Source organism: Nelumbo lutea, chromosome 3 (genome assembly GCF_056320005.1).
Source record: "Nelumbo lutea isolate HS-2025 chromosome 3, American lotus-T2T, whole genome shotgun sequence".
In the NCBI taxonomy this organism is placed as follows: Eukaryota; Viridiplantae; Streptophyta; class Magnoliopsida; order Proteales; family Nelumbonaceae; genus Nelumbo; species Nelumbo lutea.
This window is the reverse complement of record NC_142686.1, coordinates 112,854,554-112,873,358: the sequence shown is the minus strand read 5'-3', so window position 1 is coordinate 112,873,358 and position 18,805 is coordinate 112,854,554. Positions and strand designations below refer to the sequence as shown.

Genomic DNA, 18,805 nt, shown 5'->3' with positions numbered 1-18,805 from the left:
ATACGTGTTGATTTTTTGAGCCCTGCATACTACTTGAACCCAGGTCTCTTGGTTTCCTAGGTACATCCAAGTAGCTCAAACTTTACAGCTCACATAAGCTACTAAAATATATTTTCCTTATAGTATTTGTACCTCATCTTACTTTGAACCTTGGTGATCGGAGGAGCACCATTAGAAATGGGGTAGGGAGTGCCTGTTTGGGAGCGCTTTCATGCAGCAGCCTCTGGCATTGCATGAACTTGAGAAACCCTGAAAGCCGTTGGGTCATGTTCAGTAAAAAACCAGAAAGCCGAAAATAGATTTGCATAATTAACACAGCTCAATCAACGGAGAAGCCCTCCTAAACGGGCTCTGAATCAGTGCCTAGAAACCATCTGGACAGTGTGGGCAGGAGGCATGATACTTATCATCAATAATAGCTTCCAGGTTCCAGCCAGCTTTTGTAGCTTATGGGCTTAATAGTGAATGTGAGACTGGAACAAACATGAACTGTGAACTGACGTCACAAGAAGTACTAATCAATAAGCTACGCAAGTGAAACTTGCGAAGCCTTGAATTTGTTAAGAAATGAACTAGGCAAACCTTGTTTATTGATTGAATCATTTCTAATGAGAATAAGAGGCATGCATTTCAAACGCAAGCATGAAGCATATAATTAAGTTTTTAAGATGTAGCGTTTTATAAAACTAGAGAACAATGGGAAGGGACCGCAACAACAATGGCACAACCCATGGCGGGAAAACAATGCAAATATATTACAATCGGTGGCGCATAAATATGGATGCGACTAGATAATTTCTGAATGATACCATCCATGATACATCTCACAGGCCAAGCATCACCTCTTGTCAGGTGTAAATCGTATATCTGATCAAATCAGGAGTTGACCAGACTGATGCTCTGCTCATTTAACTTGGTACCCGTTGGTGAATCATGTCAGAGAGCTTGTGTTTTTTTTAAGCATCAAAACAGGAGTAGCAAGTCTTGATCTGCAAAGAATATGGTCTAAATGCTGTTAAAAACTTGAAACATCATTGGAATGAATCAGGAGCACAACAATGAAATTTAGACATATTCTTATACATAACCCTGAGCCCTTTCTTACCGAAAAAAAAAAGTCTGAACCCTAAATTGTGCTTTCAAGTTTCAATTGTCTGTGGAGAGCAACTTATTAGCAAAACAGAATCACTAATACCATTAAAAAAACTTCATTCTTGTTTCATTTCTCAACTCAACAGAGAGGGGAAGACAACAACGGGAGAGAAGTTACCACAACAATGACCTCAGTGTGGCCAGAAATTCGTCCTGATCTACATCATCCTGCTCTTGCCCACCTTCCCCACCAACACTAACTGCTTTGCCACCAAGATCATCCTTGGTTTTGTTTCCATCAACCTTGCAATCATCACGATCTGCAACTATGTCAGAAGAATTTGATATACAGTACTTCTGCAGCCACCTATCTGTCTCCCAAAGGACATGCATGATGCTCTCTCGTGCAGCATAACCATGACTCTCAAATGGAAGAACAACTAAGCGGCAGAGTGCACCGTGGCCTTTAAGGGCATTGAAGAAACGGTCTGACTGTTTCAAATGCAAAGTAAAATAAGTAGCAAGTCACCATTGGAGGGTGGGGAAGGAACTAAAATTCAGGAAGGTAAGGAAAAAATGCAGCCAAAAAAATATATATATCTTGAATGCAAGATATTGAAATTGAGAAAACTTTGTTGAATATAGAAACTAGTGTGGCAGGAGTTTTGAAAGTACAGAACATCATGGTCACCACCACCACCATCATTGCCTTCTTCCAGACAACAACTTTTCTTACATTTACTTTTTATTAGTCAGGACCCGTGTTATTTATAAGAAAAATTGAAGATATAGTTCTATGACATTTCCAATTAAATGGTGTCCATCTAAGTTCAATTCATATATTATTTTTTGGGTTATGCTTAGTTTATCCAATCACAATCCAAGTTGCACTTCGATGAGAGTGTGGCCAATTTCCTATTCTCTAGATAAATTTGTATTATTTTTTTGTATCTTAATACTATTTTTTAAAATAATTTTTATTTATTATTTGTTTGTGTCATTTTTAGTTAAAATTATAAAAAAAAAAAATCCTCTTATAACAATTCTATAAACCACCTTTGTGTTTTGACACAAACAAAGGCCTCCCCTATAGTTTTGAGAAATAAGTGCAGATATCTCCTTTCACTTGGCTTTTCTGTAACAAAGTCATTGAAGTTACCAACTTTACCCTTCACTATAGTTTTGAGAAAAAAGTGCAAATACATTATCATACATAATTTAAAATTTCAACTTTACCCTCCACTAATTTATTTTGCCAAACAACTTTCAAAGAATAACTCTCCTTACTCTTCTTGGACAAAGAAAGGTAAAAAGGCTGAAGTAAAATTAAAATGCAAGGTTCCAACCAGCTGGTTGGTAAGGTCTCTTGTTGGTCGTAGTAGAGACTTGGAATTGAATCCCACCTGCACCTGGGTTGGGGGATGGGTTACCCCCGGTTGTGTAGTCCTTCAAAAAGAAATAAAAAAAGAAGTAAAATTAATGCACTACATCAACATTTTTTAATTGGAATGTTGGTGAAAGGCTTTTGTTAAGGTCAAAACATTGGGGAGTTCCATAATACTGTTAGAAAACCCAAGGAGGTTTTTAAAATTATCCTTATTTTTAAATGGAAATTAAATTGATTCTAAAATAATTAAACTATATTTAAAATTAAATTTACTAAGTATATTAAGTTTTTGTTAAATTTAAATTACTTATGAAATTCAATTAACATATAAATTTTTATTTTTCATTGGAACTTATCTTATTCCTTTTATTAATCAAATTATTTTTATTATATTAATAAAAATATTTTATCAATAACAATAATTATTTTGTTTTATTTAAGTAACTCGACAAATTATTTTTGTTATGGTTAACTATTTTTTATTATTCTTAAATGAAATATAAATAGATTACAATTTTAAATGGAAGTAGATTTCTTTACTGCAATAGTTGAATATCTCAATTTTAATATAATTGATCTTTACTAATAATTACAGTTTAATGCAAATATATCTAATATATATAGTTAAGTTGAAATGGAAATATAGATAAAGTTAATGTTTTATGCAATTTAATGGAGTAATGAAGATGAGAGAGAGTTAATGGCATTATAATTAATGAGAGATTATTAAAAGAGTTAATGGGAAAGAAGAGAGAGAGAGAGAGAGAGAGAGAGAGAGAGAGAGAGAGAGAGAGAGAGTTACTGGTGTATTAATGAGGAGTGTTAAAAGTCTTAAGGTGATTGGTCACTTGAGTTATTTTGTTCAACTTAAAATTAGAAAATTCAAAAAAAAAAACAGAAAAACGTGCCTTTGAGAAGAAACCAGAATAAAGATAAATGACATCAAGAATGAACCACAAATAGGAAAGTGCCAGCTTGGCACATTCCATTTTAATATATACATATAGATTAAGATTGCCTTTTTTCCAACTGTCTGTTTCCAGGCCAGCAAAACCGGCTTCCACCATTAGCCAGTCTAGAGCCATCTCTTCCATGAAGATTGTTCTTTAATCTTTACTGCTTTTTAAAGCCAAAACCATTTTGGTCAACCTCCCTTTTCTTTGTTTTTCTTGTTCTTTTTAATTGTATGCCATTGTTCTGACATGTCCAAAACATCACAATTGACTCTTGTTGACCATATCACATGTCAGGAGTATTTTGGGATTGCTCAACTTTTCACATTTTTCATTTTGCTTCCACCACATTCTTGTCAGTCATCCATTTCAGCATCTAAATCACAACTTTGTTCAGCAGACATTTAAATTATCCAACATGCCGTACCATAAAGCAGAGCCTGTATTGGTGCCATCTTCTAATATTTCCTTTTATCATTTCCTTTATCAGTTAACATTTCAATTTACCAGGAATATCATTATTCAACTCACAGAATTCAATATACTCAAAATAACTTCAGTTCTATTCCGTTTTTGAAAAAGTAATTACAGAATCTTTTATGCTGAATTCTGTTTAACAGTATATGCAATTTCAATTCATGATAACTGTTCAAAAGGCATTTTTTTCTAAAATGATTGTTACGGACAGGCCCCCAAAGAAAGTTCGTCGAATAGTATAAAGAATAAACAAGAATTATGTGTACACTATGATAACAATCCACAGAGAGAGAGATAGAGAGAGAGAGAGAGAGAGAGATAAGGTTCAGTGGAAAAGTGGAGACAAGAACAAACAAGAATAGGAGAAGAAAATATATTCTCTCTCAATATGATTATCATGTTGCATTCTATAGCAGTACAATAAAACCAAAAACTTTAACTTTACCTGCATTGTTAGTGTTCCTGGATTATTGTCTTCTTCCCCATGAATAAGCAATATAGGCTTCTTAATTTTATTGGCTGACATGAAAGGGCTCATCTCAACATAAGTACTAGTGGCCTCCCAAAGTGTTCTGTCCTCATTCTACAACAGTGACAGCATAGAGTAAAAAGGCATGAAATGCAAATCATTGCAGACAAGGAGAGCAAAAGCAAAAGCTCTTGACAATTTGTTAAGGAAAAATGGATTTGGACGAGTCATAAGATGCTATTACCTGAAAACCAAAAGGAGTAAGTGTTCTGTTGTAAGCCCCAGAGCGAGCAATTCCACAACAGAAGAGATGGGGAGCATGTGCTAGGAGATTTGCAGTCATGAATGCCCCATAAGAATGACCTCCAACAGCAATTTTGTTTGGATGAGCCACCTAAAACAAGTGTTGGACCAGAAAAACCAAGTCATAATGTATATACAAATATACCAATGATGTTTATCAGGGAGAAATTTTGCAGAAGATTACCCCCCGCCGTATAACTTCCTCGACTGCAGCTTCAGCACTAGCAACCAGCTGCTCCACATACCTGTTTAAGACAAGTTACATATATGGATAAAATTCTAAAATTTTAAGTTACAGAACTTAGTTTTTCTAGATTTAATAACAGTTGAATTGATAATAAAAGAAAAAGAAAATTCCTTTTACTAGATGGTATAGAGTCATTTTTGGTTTTGGCTTTTAGTGGTCATTGGGCTGATTGTTTTTTGTGAACCAATGACCAACTTGTATAGCTTCTAAGGGGTAAGGTATTTAAACACCCCCCCTCCCCAAGTATTTTTGGATATCTAATAAAAATTTAATGGTTTCCACCCTTCCGCTGGAAGTAAAGCTTGGGGTTAATAACAAAAACTGGAAAAAAAAAAAGATTCCACACTAGTTGAGGAAGAAATCCAATCAATATATTCCTAAAGTTTCACATTCATGCTAATGCAAATAAGACTTTTCAAAGAACAAATGGGAAATATCTTCCCTAATCCTTCTGAACCTTGTTTCTAAATGAATTAAAGAGGGATAAACACCATCTATGAAAATAATTCTGTAATGCACAAAGAAATAACTAGGTCAAGTCTTGAGAAGTAAACCGAAGACCTGCAATCAAATCCCACCTCCATCATTCCTCACAACTGACCCCTAGCCTATTGTGTAAGCATCACCATTCCCAAAAAAAGAACCACTGGGTAACAAGAGAAGCATGCAAACAGAAATCTGAAGCAGTGTATGAAATAGAGATTCCATTGGTAAGGATGATAAGTGAAGAGACAAGATAGGTGGACCTGTGACCACATTTATTTGATAGATAGGATCTGCATTTGGGTACAAAATGGAACTTTACAGGACTTTGAGAAAGAAACCACCTTTCCTGGAAAGATGGGAATCAGATTACCTGTCATTTGCCTCTTCATCACCCTCGCCAATGATTGGTATTGTTGGACCAGATAGAATAGCAAATCTGCAGGACATGGGACCATTAATTATATTTGTCCCAAAGGTATTTAATCACAAAATCATACAAGAGAGATTCTAGCAAAAGGAAATGCGGTAACAAACAGATCAATCATACCAGGAAAGATGGAAGAAGATAAAAGCCACTGAGGGAACAAGAAAGATAAATACCTTCTGGCCAGCCAAAGAAGGGCTGATGTTGGACCTATGCCTGCAAACTCATTAGGAGAACCACGGACCTGTCCAGCGGCATCTTTGCTTTTAAACTCTCCAGGGTAAGACCAAACAAGACATGGAAGGGGACCATCTTTAGAGGGATCATATCCTGGAGGCAAATATAGTGTTGCAGTAAGTTGAACACCATCCTTTCTCTGGTACCTAACCATCTCTTTCTGTAATGAGGCCAGCTGAGGGTATGGATGGGGGAAGTTAGTAATTTGGTAGACCTTCTTATCTGGCCAACTCTGTATGTAATATTGAGTGTTTTCTGTTTTTGACTCTTTAGAAGTCAATATTTTCAGTTGATCAATGCACAAGTCACCCTCATTCTGATCTGACATCAAGGCAACAACTGTCTCATAATACCTTTCTTTATCACTCTCCCATATTCGTTGTTTGCAATCTGTATTTCTGAAAAACAAAGAAGTATTTTTGTTAGTTTCCTGTGGCATCAATACGTCAAATATCCTCTGCAACTTAATAGTTGTGGAACATTTACATGTCAAACAAATCAAGAAATGGGATGTTCCCTTCTGGTGTTGCACCACTTCCATTTAGCAAAATATAAGTCCCTCCATCATCTTCCTTCTTTACTTTAGCAATAACATAGGTCCCAGCATGTGTTCTTCGCATCATTGGGGACCCAGGATCAGAGTAGACATCTTCCGATGACCTATCAAATAGAATCCGTGGACTTGCATCTTCAGATCCAGGAGAGGTGACCCAAGTTCTTGTTCGACGTGTTTTGTACCAAGATTCATAAACTAAAGCCAATGAATCGTCACACCAGGAGATACCTCTATAGAGATAATGACATCACAAAATCAGTATACCAGGTTCAAATAATCAGCAATGCTGTAGAGATCATTAAATTAATGTTTTTGACAAAATAGATAAAGATCATTAATTGATGGAAAGTCCATCAATTTATTAAGTGTCACAACCATTACTGGATTATAGACTACATGTTATGGAAAATTCAAATTGAATCATGTAGAGAAATGGAAATTCCTGTAATGGTTAGTACCATATATATAAAAAAACTATAAGACAAACCCTTTTTCAGAAGAAAGTACTTCAAATTATTTATTAAAATTAGGAGAAAAAGAAAACAGAGCAAATGAATAGAAGAGTGTAATAAATAATATTATTGCATGTAAAATTATACACAAAAAAAATCAACATCCCATAAGAATATCATAGAATTGTTTTCATCTAACATTGGCAAACAAGTATTCCCAGCTTCCAACACAGAAACAATAACTTTGGAAGTTCATTTATAGAGACTGAACTAAGCATAAGGAAGAAAACTAAAGCCAATATAACTAGTTATGATTATAGGAACAACCTATTTGGCTAACCACCATGTGTGTCTAACAAAAGACTGACATGGCAGATCTGAAACAAAGTATTTGTTACATAGCTGGAAGGAACCACAGCCATGATATAACTAGGAAAGCTCCCACCATATCCCAAATGTGCAAAACCCTCATACACTCAGTCAATAAGGTAAGCATCTAGAGGGAACTTCATGTTCATACCCAAAACGAAGGTCAAGTTTGTGTAGGACCTTTGGTTCTTCACCATCACAAGGATCAGGAGACTGTGTATAAATTACATCCCGTGGAGAAACTTCCACTTTTGCATCACCTCCATCTTGTGTCTCTACCCTGGAAATTCAAGTTGAAAAGTTAAAACAAATATCATAATACATAATTCTAATTACAATTGTGGTTGAAAGGACGGGGGGACTATCAGTGCATATGCTTGTGCTAATATTTAAATAAAATCTTATGACTAACTGTTATGTTGTTGTAGATGCAATATATGTAGTTTTTTATTGGTACTAGATGTAGTAATATTTTATTGTCAGGAAGTTAAAGTAAGAGATAATTCTTAAAGTATCGTGGCAAAAATCTCATGTTTGTTTATACAGGAACTATCCTGCAGTTTTCAGCAACACAACTAAGTAATGATAACTCCAAATTCTGATGCTATATAATAAACTGTCAGTATGCATTTTCTGATCCAGGTTAGGTAACAGTATACTAATACACAGGAACAACTATTTTGGATACAACCAATGAAGAACCCCATAGACTCTATTAATTGAAGCATGTGAAGAAAATTGGAACATCCTTTCAACACGAAACAGTACCTAACTGGAATTAAACTCCTCTTAATTGGATTAAAGAAATTTTCTAGTTACCAACAAAAACTTGTGCAAGATAAAGAAAACCATACAGAAATTGAACTTGGCAGTAAAGAACTATAACTTGGGAAATGTAATAAAAGGAAATCAGTGAGAAAACTATTATCTGGAATCTGGCTAAAATCCTCCATTCCTTGGTGGACCAGCTTCTCCCATCCCATCCAATGCATCACTAACCTTCAGCTTGATGCTGATGCTATCTGGAACTCTAAGCAAGCTGGGATTGCTATCTTCCTAAGATATGGTGTGAGTGATGGACACATTATTTGGGCTTATAGCGTACCAACTGGTGATGCCAACTGATCAGAAGCCAACATGATGGCTCTTCTAACAAGTACAGACATAGCAAGACAACTTTGTCATGCATCTTTGGCCATTAAGGTGGCCAAGCAAATTCTACAAGATGATTAAGTGTGTGAAGTGGCCCATGAAGATTGGCTTACTGTCTTCATGAACTAAGAGAAACAATGACTGTTATGTCAAGACAGATAAGATGGATTCCTGGAGAACTGAACTCAATGGAAGATATCTTGCTAAATCCACAGGTGGGAAAGCTTTTTTTTGTGTAGTAATATGGTTCTTTGCCTGAATAGTTTTCTGCAAAAAGGGCTTCCTGTTACATTGTGCATCTTCCTGTCATGTACACTTCCCTTTCTGAAAATATAATATGATATAACTTTTATATATTTTTTGGTTACTTTAAAAAGGGAAGGAAAGAAGTCATACTCTACTCTGCTTTTATATTCTTATTTACACTTTACTATTTCATGCTCTCAGCTTTGGATCATATTATTGAACAAAAGAATTCTAGATATCAAATGAACATCTGAAATGAAAATATCACTCCATGTATGTTATTAGGTGCACAATCAACAGACTCAACATAACATGAAAGTACTGAAATATTCCAGTTTGAAATCAAGAGGTTCTTAATTTCTACCAAATATATAAAATAAGGATTCTTCTTCATTTAGGAAATCTGAGAGATTAAGAGTTTCTAATTCATACCAGTAAAGTGTTGAAGGTTTATCTGCCCTCCAATTGATTGAACGCATCCCTTTTCGCACACTATTGAATGCTATGGGGATATCCTCTGCTAGAGGCAAATCACAAAGCTCTCTAACAAACTTTCCATCAGTTGTCCACACATCAACTTTCTTTCGAAATCTTCCACATGGTACAATAAAAGAGTATGGCCTGTGAATTGAACTGACCAAAAGGTACTTCTGATCCGGGGAAGGATCTATTGATGTGTACACAGCTGGTGGACCAATTTCTTTCACAGTCCCATCCAAAGAAGCCAAAACCAGCTGTGTGGTGGCATAGTAATCAAACAAATCTTCATCATACTCATCCTTCAGCAAATCCTGGAATGTCCTGACTTGGACAACATTTTTTTGCTCATTTGATTGAATTTTAGGCCCGGAAGGAACCAATGGCCTCTTTGGTGGATCCCCACGAGATAATGGGATGGTGCAAACTAATAAAGTAGAACCATCTACCCAAACAAAACTGGGATTCAGAAGCAACACAAGTGTCAGCAAACAGGAGGAAGGAAAAGATATGTGTAAACATTAATAAGACACTGAAAACCAAATCTGCACCTACTTGTCAAAAACAGCATTCAGAAAAATATCCGGTGATTGAAAGAGGGGCCTGGCTATTCCTGTTTCAACATCCGCAACCCATACCCTGAGCTTGCTGCTATTGTCCTCCTGAATCATGGATTTTCAGAAGGTGTTAGGTTTATGCATAGGGAGGACTAAAGGACTGCATTCTCATCATCTAATTTAAACAAGAACTTGAATATAAGTTGTCAGACATATCTCTTGAAACTAATTGTTGAACCAGATTGGCCAAGACATAACTGAACATTAGAAGTGTCATAATTGAAAAGGCTGACAATTGAACAAATTAAATGAATTGGGCTCAAAACTTTTTTTAATCTAAAAAGTTCAAAAAAGAAACACAAACACACATTGGCTCAAAACTCATTATCCAAATAGTGATTCTTTGGAGAAGAACTTTAACCAAACATTGCCCTAGATTCCCTAGAATGAGTTCATTTCTAGTCAATCCTTTCTGGTCTTTCCAATCATTCATCTCAACATCCTAAGTACCACCACACTCATTTTATGGGTGTGCCTTTTCGTTGAACAACACTCTCTTCCATATATTTGAGTGCTTATGCATGTTTGTATGTGTGCTAAGGTTTTTTTTTTTTTTTTTTGAGCAGTGTTGTGCATGCTAAAATAGATAAAAGTGAATAGACCATGCAAATTGTTTCAGATTTTGGCATATAGGATATTTATTAGCTAGATAATTCAATCATGGGTCTACCCCCTAAATGTGGATAACATATACTTTATGCCAATGCAAAAAATCAGGAAGATCTAAATACAAGTTAATAAAGGTAGCTTAAAATTTCAAAATTGACACCTATATGTATTGATGCACTAGACACATATGCTTTTTCTTTGATGATTATTTAGTAAGTAAGCAATGTCAGCTAGGTTCAAAACTTTTCCATAGCACTAGCACACCACCTCTTGGGCAGCATATAAAACAAAGACTAAGAATTTTTTTTCTAAATGAGTCTCCTCAAGTGATTTAAAGATGAAGTTTACCAACTCAGAGATAATGTCTAATCTAAGCGATCAGTCAATCACCTCATCAATTCGAATGCTGAAGGATAGGTACCGACCATCACGTGACCTTGTTGAGACAGGAAAAGGAAATCAACAATGAGAATCAAGAGTAAGAATGTAGGGCAAACATGTAGAAGTTTTATGGATGATCCAAAATGAATACATGAAATGCATTGCACTAGAAAAGAATATGCATTAGAAAATACAAAACTATACAGATCCAAGTTCCACCAAGAAGAATCCACATTTGTGAGAGCTCAAGCTAATGGTATTAGAGTCCAAACCTTGTTTTCAAGAAGAAAAAGAAAAGGATTGTAACCAATCAATATTTCCATATTTACTAAAATTCATTCCTTCAGAAAAGGAAAAGAAAAGATTTGGGTGGTGATTTAGGTACAAATTGTGTTTGATAAAGGGGCCATACTCCTAATTTAGTCAAAAAGAAAAGGAAAAAAAAAAAAAAAAGCTGTTTCAATAGACAAAAGTATCCCTTTGTTTTTTACCTCCTATCTTTATCAACAGGGTTCCTCTTATATTTTCATGGGGTGTGGCCAATTTATCAAGAAGGGATATGCCTGATCAGCAACCAAACATTTGTTGGGGATCTTGGTCATGTTCTTATTGTTATTCATTAAAAACTCATATTACAGGGCCATCAGAATATCAATTTCAGAAATATTCATGTGGATATAAGGGACCATGGTTTAACAGTAGATATGGCACTGGATATAAAGGAATGATGGAACAGGATTCATGTAGCCGACCCTGTATTGATGATGATCAATACTTCTTATGCCAAGATTTATTCTGATCTTGGGGTTGTGGCCCCACATTGAACAACTTAGAGCATTATGTATTACACTAAATCTTTAAACTTGGAGAAATAACTTCTTTGGAATCTCTGTCTGATACATTTTTAGGATGAAATTACCACTAGAACAAATCCCAGTTGCAGGATAAACATTTCAAGACGTGTTAATAAATGAGGAACACTCTAAAAGTTAATAGCAGACCAAAGCCAATCCAGTTGGGAAAAACTACAATGGTAGAACAAAATAAGGAAATAAAGTAAATAAAAAGTTGGCATTTCATTCAAAAGATTTTGAGATAGCACAAGTGGAACGTTGAAAGGATGGGTGGTTGCCTACTAGCCTATACTTGGGATGCTTCACATATTGCATATACATTATTTGGAGCATTATGCAAGGAACTTGGAAATTACCAGCTAACGAAATTGATCTTAGCACCATCAGGGAAGCCATGTACCTCTTTCTCTGGTCCTAGAGAACCATCCTGTAATAACTGATGGATCCCAATACCAGTGTAGAATGACCTGAAGGTAAACATTAGCACTAATTGTCAAGATAGGAAACTTAATTGAAGGAAGCTACAGGAATAAATATCATCTAAAATAAAAAGAACAATTAGTCTTCAATATCCACTATCTAGAATCTACCAAGTCCCATCTGTTCAGTAGCATATGGCAAGCAGACAGAAGGGACAAAACCAATCACTCAATGGTTACCATCGACAAGATCTTCTATGCCAAATATTGACTTATTTGATGAACATAACTAGCCTATATATAGTACATGTTTCCTGCCAGTTTTCCCTTTATTAATCTTCTTTTCTTGTTAGCTAGCCTATATATGGTACATGTTTCTTAATGAATCTAATGATGGTAATCTTGATCCTTTTGATACTTTCTGTTTGAACTTTGAAAAACTAAGCAGATATGGCGGAATTATGTTCTACATATTTTTTTCATACAACTGCAACCATACAGATACGACATGGTCAACTTATCTGCATGGTCGGACATGTCTTACTGTTAAGACATACTGATAAACATATCCTTGAAATATATGCATGTCTATATTTTTGCCCATATACAAAGAAAGAGAACTAAAGCTACTATTACTCACATCCGACTCCTACTGTTGCATTTCCCATCAATCCGAATACCAGCAAGCTTTTCCTCAGGTCTTGCTAGTTCTGCCAAAGGAGGCAAAGATCTGCGTTTGAGGAATAGTATTTTATCCCTCTGCGGAGAGAATGACAATGCAGGAAGTGGTGGTGCATCAACAATATCTTTAATTTCAGTAGGAGGAAGACGATATCCACTACCCAAGGAAGTATTTTCTACAGCATGGAAGAACATGTCAGGAAGAGGTACTGAGGTAGTTATAATTAGATATGTGAACAGTTAAACTTGAATCTTCAACATTTCAACCGGATCAGATGAAATCAAGAAGTAAATATTGAATAAAGCATGTATTCCTGTGATGTACAAGATGTCGACACTTTTTTCCTTGACCAATAATCAAAACCATCCAAGCAATGAGCACTGTTTCAGTAAATTTCCTATGTGCAACCAAGAGTGCTTGGTCCAGCACATCCTCCATGTTCACCATCTAAGTTATATAGTGTCAAAGGGATTGGCTTATTGGCTTTTTCAATATGAATAGATGCAAGAATCCTACAGAAAGCAAATACATATCCTTGATGAAAATGCTGAACTAGAGAGAGATGGTGAAACACAATAAATAAATAAACCATATTTTAAAGCAAATAATCCTTTTTGGCACTGTGTGTAGCAGCATTAAGAACGTAAGAAGCAAAGAAACATCTACTAAAGATCCTAACTCCATAAGATCAGTGTAAGTATATAATGTATTGATTGAAGTGCTCTGAACCGCCACCCAAAAAATTATAAATTATAAATTAAAAAAAAAATGTTCTGAAGTTCCATTACTAAAGAAACTAGCTCAAAACCACAGAAATGGAGTTCCAGTCATGCCATAAATTAAGCTAACATAAGTACTTGAATACGTTCAACTGGAGTAATAATGCATAAATAGATTAAAGATTATCATCATTCATGAATAAAAAAGTGAAGATTAAATCCAAAACGGCAGTTAAGAAATAAGAAGTTTTTCCATTACGCATTTGAGTAGATGGACATCCAAAAAAGAAATGGATTCAATAGGCTTACATGCACAATTGACTTGGAGAGAAGTAGGTCGAACAACTTCTCTTCAAAGTATAAGTCTACTCTACATAGCATTATGAATATTACAGGCAGCAAATTAGCTTACTGAAATGATTTAACTGATTGAAAAGAAACCTAGATCAAATATCCGACAGAAAAAAAGCACCCAGACCAATAATTCGGCACCATCGAGACCATGTTAACACAGCCAATCATTAAAAAATCACAAAAGAAACAGCATACTAGTTCTTATAACTGTGTACCTTCGTCTTCAATTGTAGATGAAGAAAGAGAGCCATTTGAGGTTCCTCCACCGTCTTCAGCAAGAGCAGAATTAACAGGAACGAGATTAAAAAATCTGGAGGTAGCCATGTAGCTCGTCGTAGGCTGTAGAGATTTTCGAGAACGAGTTCTCAGAAAGCCGGAAGGATGGATTGATGTGGAGAATCTCAGACTCAGAGGGAGAAGAGATGGACAGGAGGAGAGGAGCGTTGAAAGAGGGAAAGAGGAGGAAAGGAGGGAGAAGCGATGAATGAGATTTTGACGGAGCATTATAAACGATAATTTGTAGTGTCGTACTACTCTTCTATGCACACTGACTGGATCAATCAGTTCAATTATAATTAAAAAATGACGACATCTTGGTGTGGTACTGTGGTGATGCACAGAGAGATAGAGAGAGGAAAGATAGAGTAATGGGTGATTTGGTATTGGTAGAGAATCTAAGGGTGCGCATTATCCTACCTTGCGCATCCCAACACACTATGTCTGCCAATCTAAATGGAAGATGTCATCTCAGATAGGCAGCAGGACCGCAGGAGGAGGACCTCTCGCATAATCGCATTTCTTGTCCGAAAATAATTATAGCATCACGGGAGTAACCGTCACGGAGACAATCAAATCTCAAAGGTCAAAGGGTAAATTTCTTACACCGCATAACCAGAATCTTTGCTAATAAGACGTCCTTTTTAACATTTTGCCTTCTGTGACTTTTTGTTTTCGTGAGGGCGTGGTGGTGGCCTGGTGGGCAACTGGGCATTGCCTAATGACCGTGATGCTAGAACTTATTCAGTTCTCGTTTTGGGGCTCTCGGACCCTGATATTTACGACATCAGCCGATCAGCGCTTTATCATCTCCGGTAAAATCTAGATATTTTGTGTGACACCGTGGTAATACCGTAATTGTAGTACTGCGGAGTTGTGGATAATCGCCGTAAATTTAACGAATGTGCATTGGGGAAACACGGCATCTACCATCCGGGAGAAAGATTAGACCTTATCGAAATGGAGGGACGTTATTATGATGAATACTCAACTTGTTTTTTTACGATTTACGAGTTCAGATTTCCTTTCACAGAAACAGTCCATGTAGTGACTGTAGTCGTGTACTGGAATATCTGATAAAGGTTTTAAAAATCGTATCGCGTAAGAAATCGTTTTGAAGACTGGTTCCCGGGTCGAATAGTCCGATCATTCAGTTTGAATGATAGTCCGATTTAAAAAAATAAATTAGAAATTTAAAAATAAATAAATAAACAAAATAAAAAACAGTTAAAAACTGTTGTTGAATCAACAGTTTGACCATTCGAGTCAATAGATTATTGACCAAAACAATGGTTTTTTTTGTCAAAAGTTGTTTTTCTAGCTCTTAGTAGACGGCGGACTTAGTTGATCTGCAAGAGGTGAATCAGAGAACCCGGGGTTGTTTATCCGGCGAGGTCGCTCCAATGCTCAAGTCAGTACTTGATTGCGAGCTGATAGTAGTTTAGAATGCAAGAGGGCTTGAGAACTGAGATTACGCGTACCCTTCACCCCCGGGGGGTGGAGCCTTTATATAGTCGAGTCCTCTTCGGGATCCTCGTTACGATGAGGTCTATTTCTTCGTTAATTGGGGATAACGCTGCCTGTTCATAAGATTTATCACTAACGCCCGAATCGAACGGGGGAGATAGTGCTAGCTGTTACAAGGCGTGATCCCATAAGGCGTGGAATCTGGTGGCGAGATCTTCGGGGTTGCCATGCAGAGGTCGGTCAGTTACTCGATCTAGTGCCCTTTGGATCCGACCTGGTATGAATGCCGAAGTGCCTTGGGACCAAGGTGGTCCTGATGCGATCGTGCCCCAAGGTGAACTTGTCCCGAGGTGGACTTGGTGTGTCGGACTAAGCTGTCATCCTGCTTATTAGGTCGTGTCCATGTGTCCCCCTATTACTAGGTCGAGCCAAATCACCCTACATCAATCGGTTTTTGGATCAATGGTCTGATCATCCAATCTGGTCCAGTTTTCAAAACCATGCTTTTATGTCTTTATATAATAATAAGTTTCACAAACCTAACCTCTGGCCGTTAATGAAATTAGGGATGGCAATTTTTTGTAAAGCCAGGCCCTACCCTACCTCGAATGAAATGGGTTTGCATATAATTTCTTAAATTCACCTCTAATATGATGGTAAATTAGTAAAATGTTCCTAGTTTTAATATTATTTTTAAAATACCTCTAAAATTTCCCCAAATTCTTAAAATCTTAGGATCTCATAATTTCATTTCTAAAGTACCTTCAAATTTTCATAATCTAATTCCTAATACCCTTAAATTCACATAATCATATTTGTAAAATATTCACAAATTAGACTATTTTTAAGTGGTTGTCATGGGATGGGATGGAGAAAATTTGGGGATTTCTTGTCCTCGACAGAAGGTGGAGTGCCCCACCCTGAACTCACCCAACCACCAGGGATAAAGTAGGGACAAGGTAAAGTATCTTTGACTATAGGGCACAGAGGGGGAGGGGGTGCCCTCCTCCCACCCCGAACCCGCCCATGGCCAATCTTAATTAAAAGCTCTCTTGAAGTTTGGTACTTGCAATTATTCCCCTTGGACTTTCTAACATAATTGTAAGTAGACCCCTTCTATTAGAATCCTCTAATAAGAGGCATGAAAATGTTCAAACTTCAAAACCTATATAGTTACTATTAAGGTTGGTTTCTGCAGAAAAAAACAATACAATCATTATGAATAAAAAAATTAAGAGAGTTTAAAGTTTCAACTTTACCTTTGAGCGATTAATATGGAGGAAAAAATTGGAAAGTAAACCAATTTCAGAAAAGATATTGAAAGGATTTGGGGTAACAATTGATATGAAGAGAAAATTTGGAATATGAACATTTTGGTCAAAAGTAACTCCATGAGTATTTTGGGCATTTTCATATCTCTTGCTATAAGATTATATATCAAACATGTGTATCCCCACTCTTCCCAAATAAAGTCTACAAACACAACCCTATGACAATAACCAAATCATATTTCTGGTTTTCACTAGCAGTGACTCGTGTGATGGACATGCTGCTTTTATATATGAAAAGCACATAAATCAACTACTTAATGGGGAATACATCCTCAGATGGGGATGGGATTAATTTCAGAATTGGGGTCGGGGATGGGGAATATGATCTCCATTGCCATTCCTAATAATTGCTTGTGTGATGCAAAAATGGTATTTTTATTTTTCTTTTCTTTTGATTAAATTTATTCATATGGACATTTAGGGTCAAAACTATTATTATCCACTGTGAACTAATGAAAGGTGGATTGAGTAAGTTAATTACAAATTATAGAAGTATTTTAGTAAAACCCAAACTATATGATAGGTTTTAGTAAATTTATGAAATACTAGTACTCGTGTCAAGAGTCAAATCAACTGACCACAAAATGCTGCAATGCAGCACTCTATAGCCATGCATGAGGAACATCTCTAATACAAATTGTTAATTTGTTATCATTCAAGGAGAGATGTTCCCACCATGCACCAAGTTTTGCTGTCTTGTGCGCAAGATGTGGCCAATGTTTCGTGGGCAGTAGATCCAAACTCTCTCAACAATGGATTGGATAGATACAGGGCTGTCAATGGGCGGGCCCAATCCGATGGACCCGAATCAATTGGACCGATTATAGTTTTAGAACATGTCACGATGGATCGATTATGGTTCCTAATAAATTATCCTGATTATTATCGAGTCATAATCGAGTCAAGCATGTTCCAAACCGATTTGGACCCGATTCGAGCATATATAATATATATTATATAATAATTATATATAATGTAATATTAAAATTAGATTTGTCCAAAATGGTCATTTCAGCAAGGTTTCATTCAAAACCCTGCCGAAAAATGACTCATGTCTCATTGTCTCATGACTAAACGTGTTCATGGGCCGGGCCGGGCCGGGCTTTCACTCTATATTAATAGAATTTTCTAAGGCTTGAGCCCGGCCCTTATAAAAAGCTCGAAGCCCGGGCCTGGGCCCGAACCCGAAATTTAGCCCATATTGTTAGCGGCTGAATATATATATATATATATATATATAGAGAGAGAGAGAGAGAGAGAGAGAGAGAGAGTGAGAGAGAGAGATTATAAAGAAAAGAAAAAATGTATATATTAAATAATAAATATATATTTTAATAAATATTTTATTATTTATATATTTTATAAAATATATAATGCTGAGTCGGGTTGGGCTGAACTTTTTTGACAAATCCCAAACCCGGCTCGAAACACAGTCGGACTTACTGTATTAGGCCCAAGGTCAGGCCTAATTACATGATCAAACCCGACCGGGGTGCGGGCCGGGCCATCGGACTACCCGGCCCATGAACAGGTCTACTCATGACTCATGAGCCTTTCGGCCTCCCAGTTTTTTGTTTCTCCATTCGAAAGGCAAACGCAAACAGCAAAGGGGATTCTATTCCTGTTGCAGTGCTGCCACCGCTCACTGACTAGTCTTCTCTCGCCGTCGTTTTCTCTCACATCCACAGCCCATAGCCATGTTCTCTGTAGACTGTAGTATCGTTTTCTTCTCTGAAAAATGAGAGCTAATCGTTAGTTGCATTTTCTTG

The 18,805-nt window shown here is 36.4% G+C and overlaps 1 protein-coding gene across 5 annotated transcripts; it reads right to left on the bottom strand.

Moving 5' to 3' along the window:
- Nucleotides 1-628: 628 nt before the first annotated feature.
- On the bottom strand, nt 629-14,954 carry LOC148867712 (Prolyl oligopeptidase family protein). 5 transcript variants are annotated; one of them, XM_088976036.1, is made up of 16 exons: nt 14,178-14,954; nt 12,848-13,064; nt 12,145-12,255; nt 10,944-10,989; nt 9,883-9,989; nt 9,283-9,786; nt 7,604-7,732; nt 6,562-6,861; nt 6,015-6,473; nt 5,785-5,850; nt 4,866-4,926; nt 4,623-4,772; nt 4,355-4,492; nt 1,271-1,584; nt 1,106-1,154; nt 629-989 (listed from the first exon to the last, which is right to left on the bottom strand). In XM_088976036.1, coding segments are annotated over exons 1-15 (2,892 nt in total). In that variant the 5' UTR covers nt 14,467-14,954; the 3' UTR covers nt 629-989; nt 1,106-1,153. The 5 variants fall into 5 exon arrangements, with proteins under 5 accessions (XP_088832162.1, XP_088832166.1, XP_088832163.1 ...); XM_088976040.1 differs by having other exon boundaries at nt 12,848-13,401; nt 14,178-14,448; XM_088976037.1 differs by lacking the exon at nt 1,106-1,154 and having other exon boundaries at nt 14,178-14,748.
- Nucleotides 14,955-18,805: the final 3,851 nt, after the last annotated feature.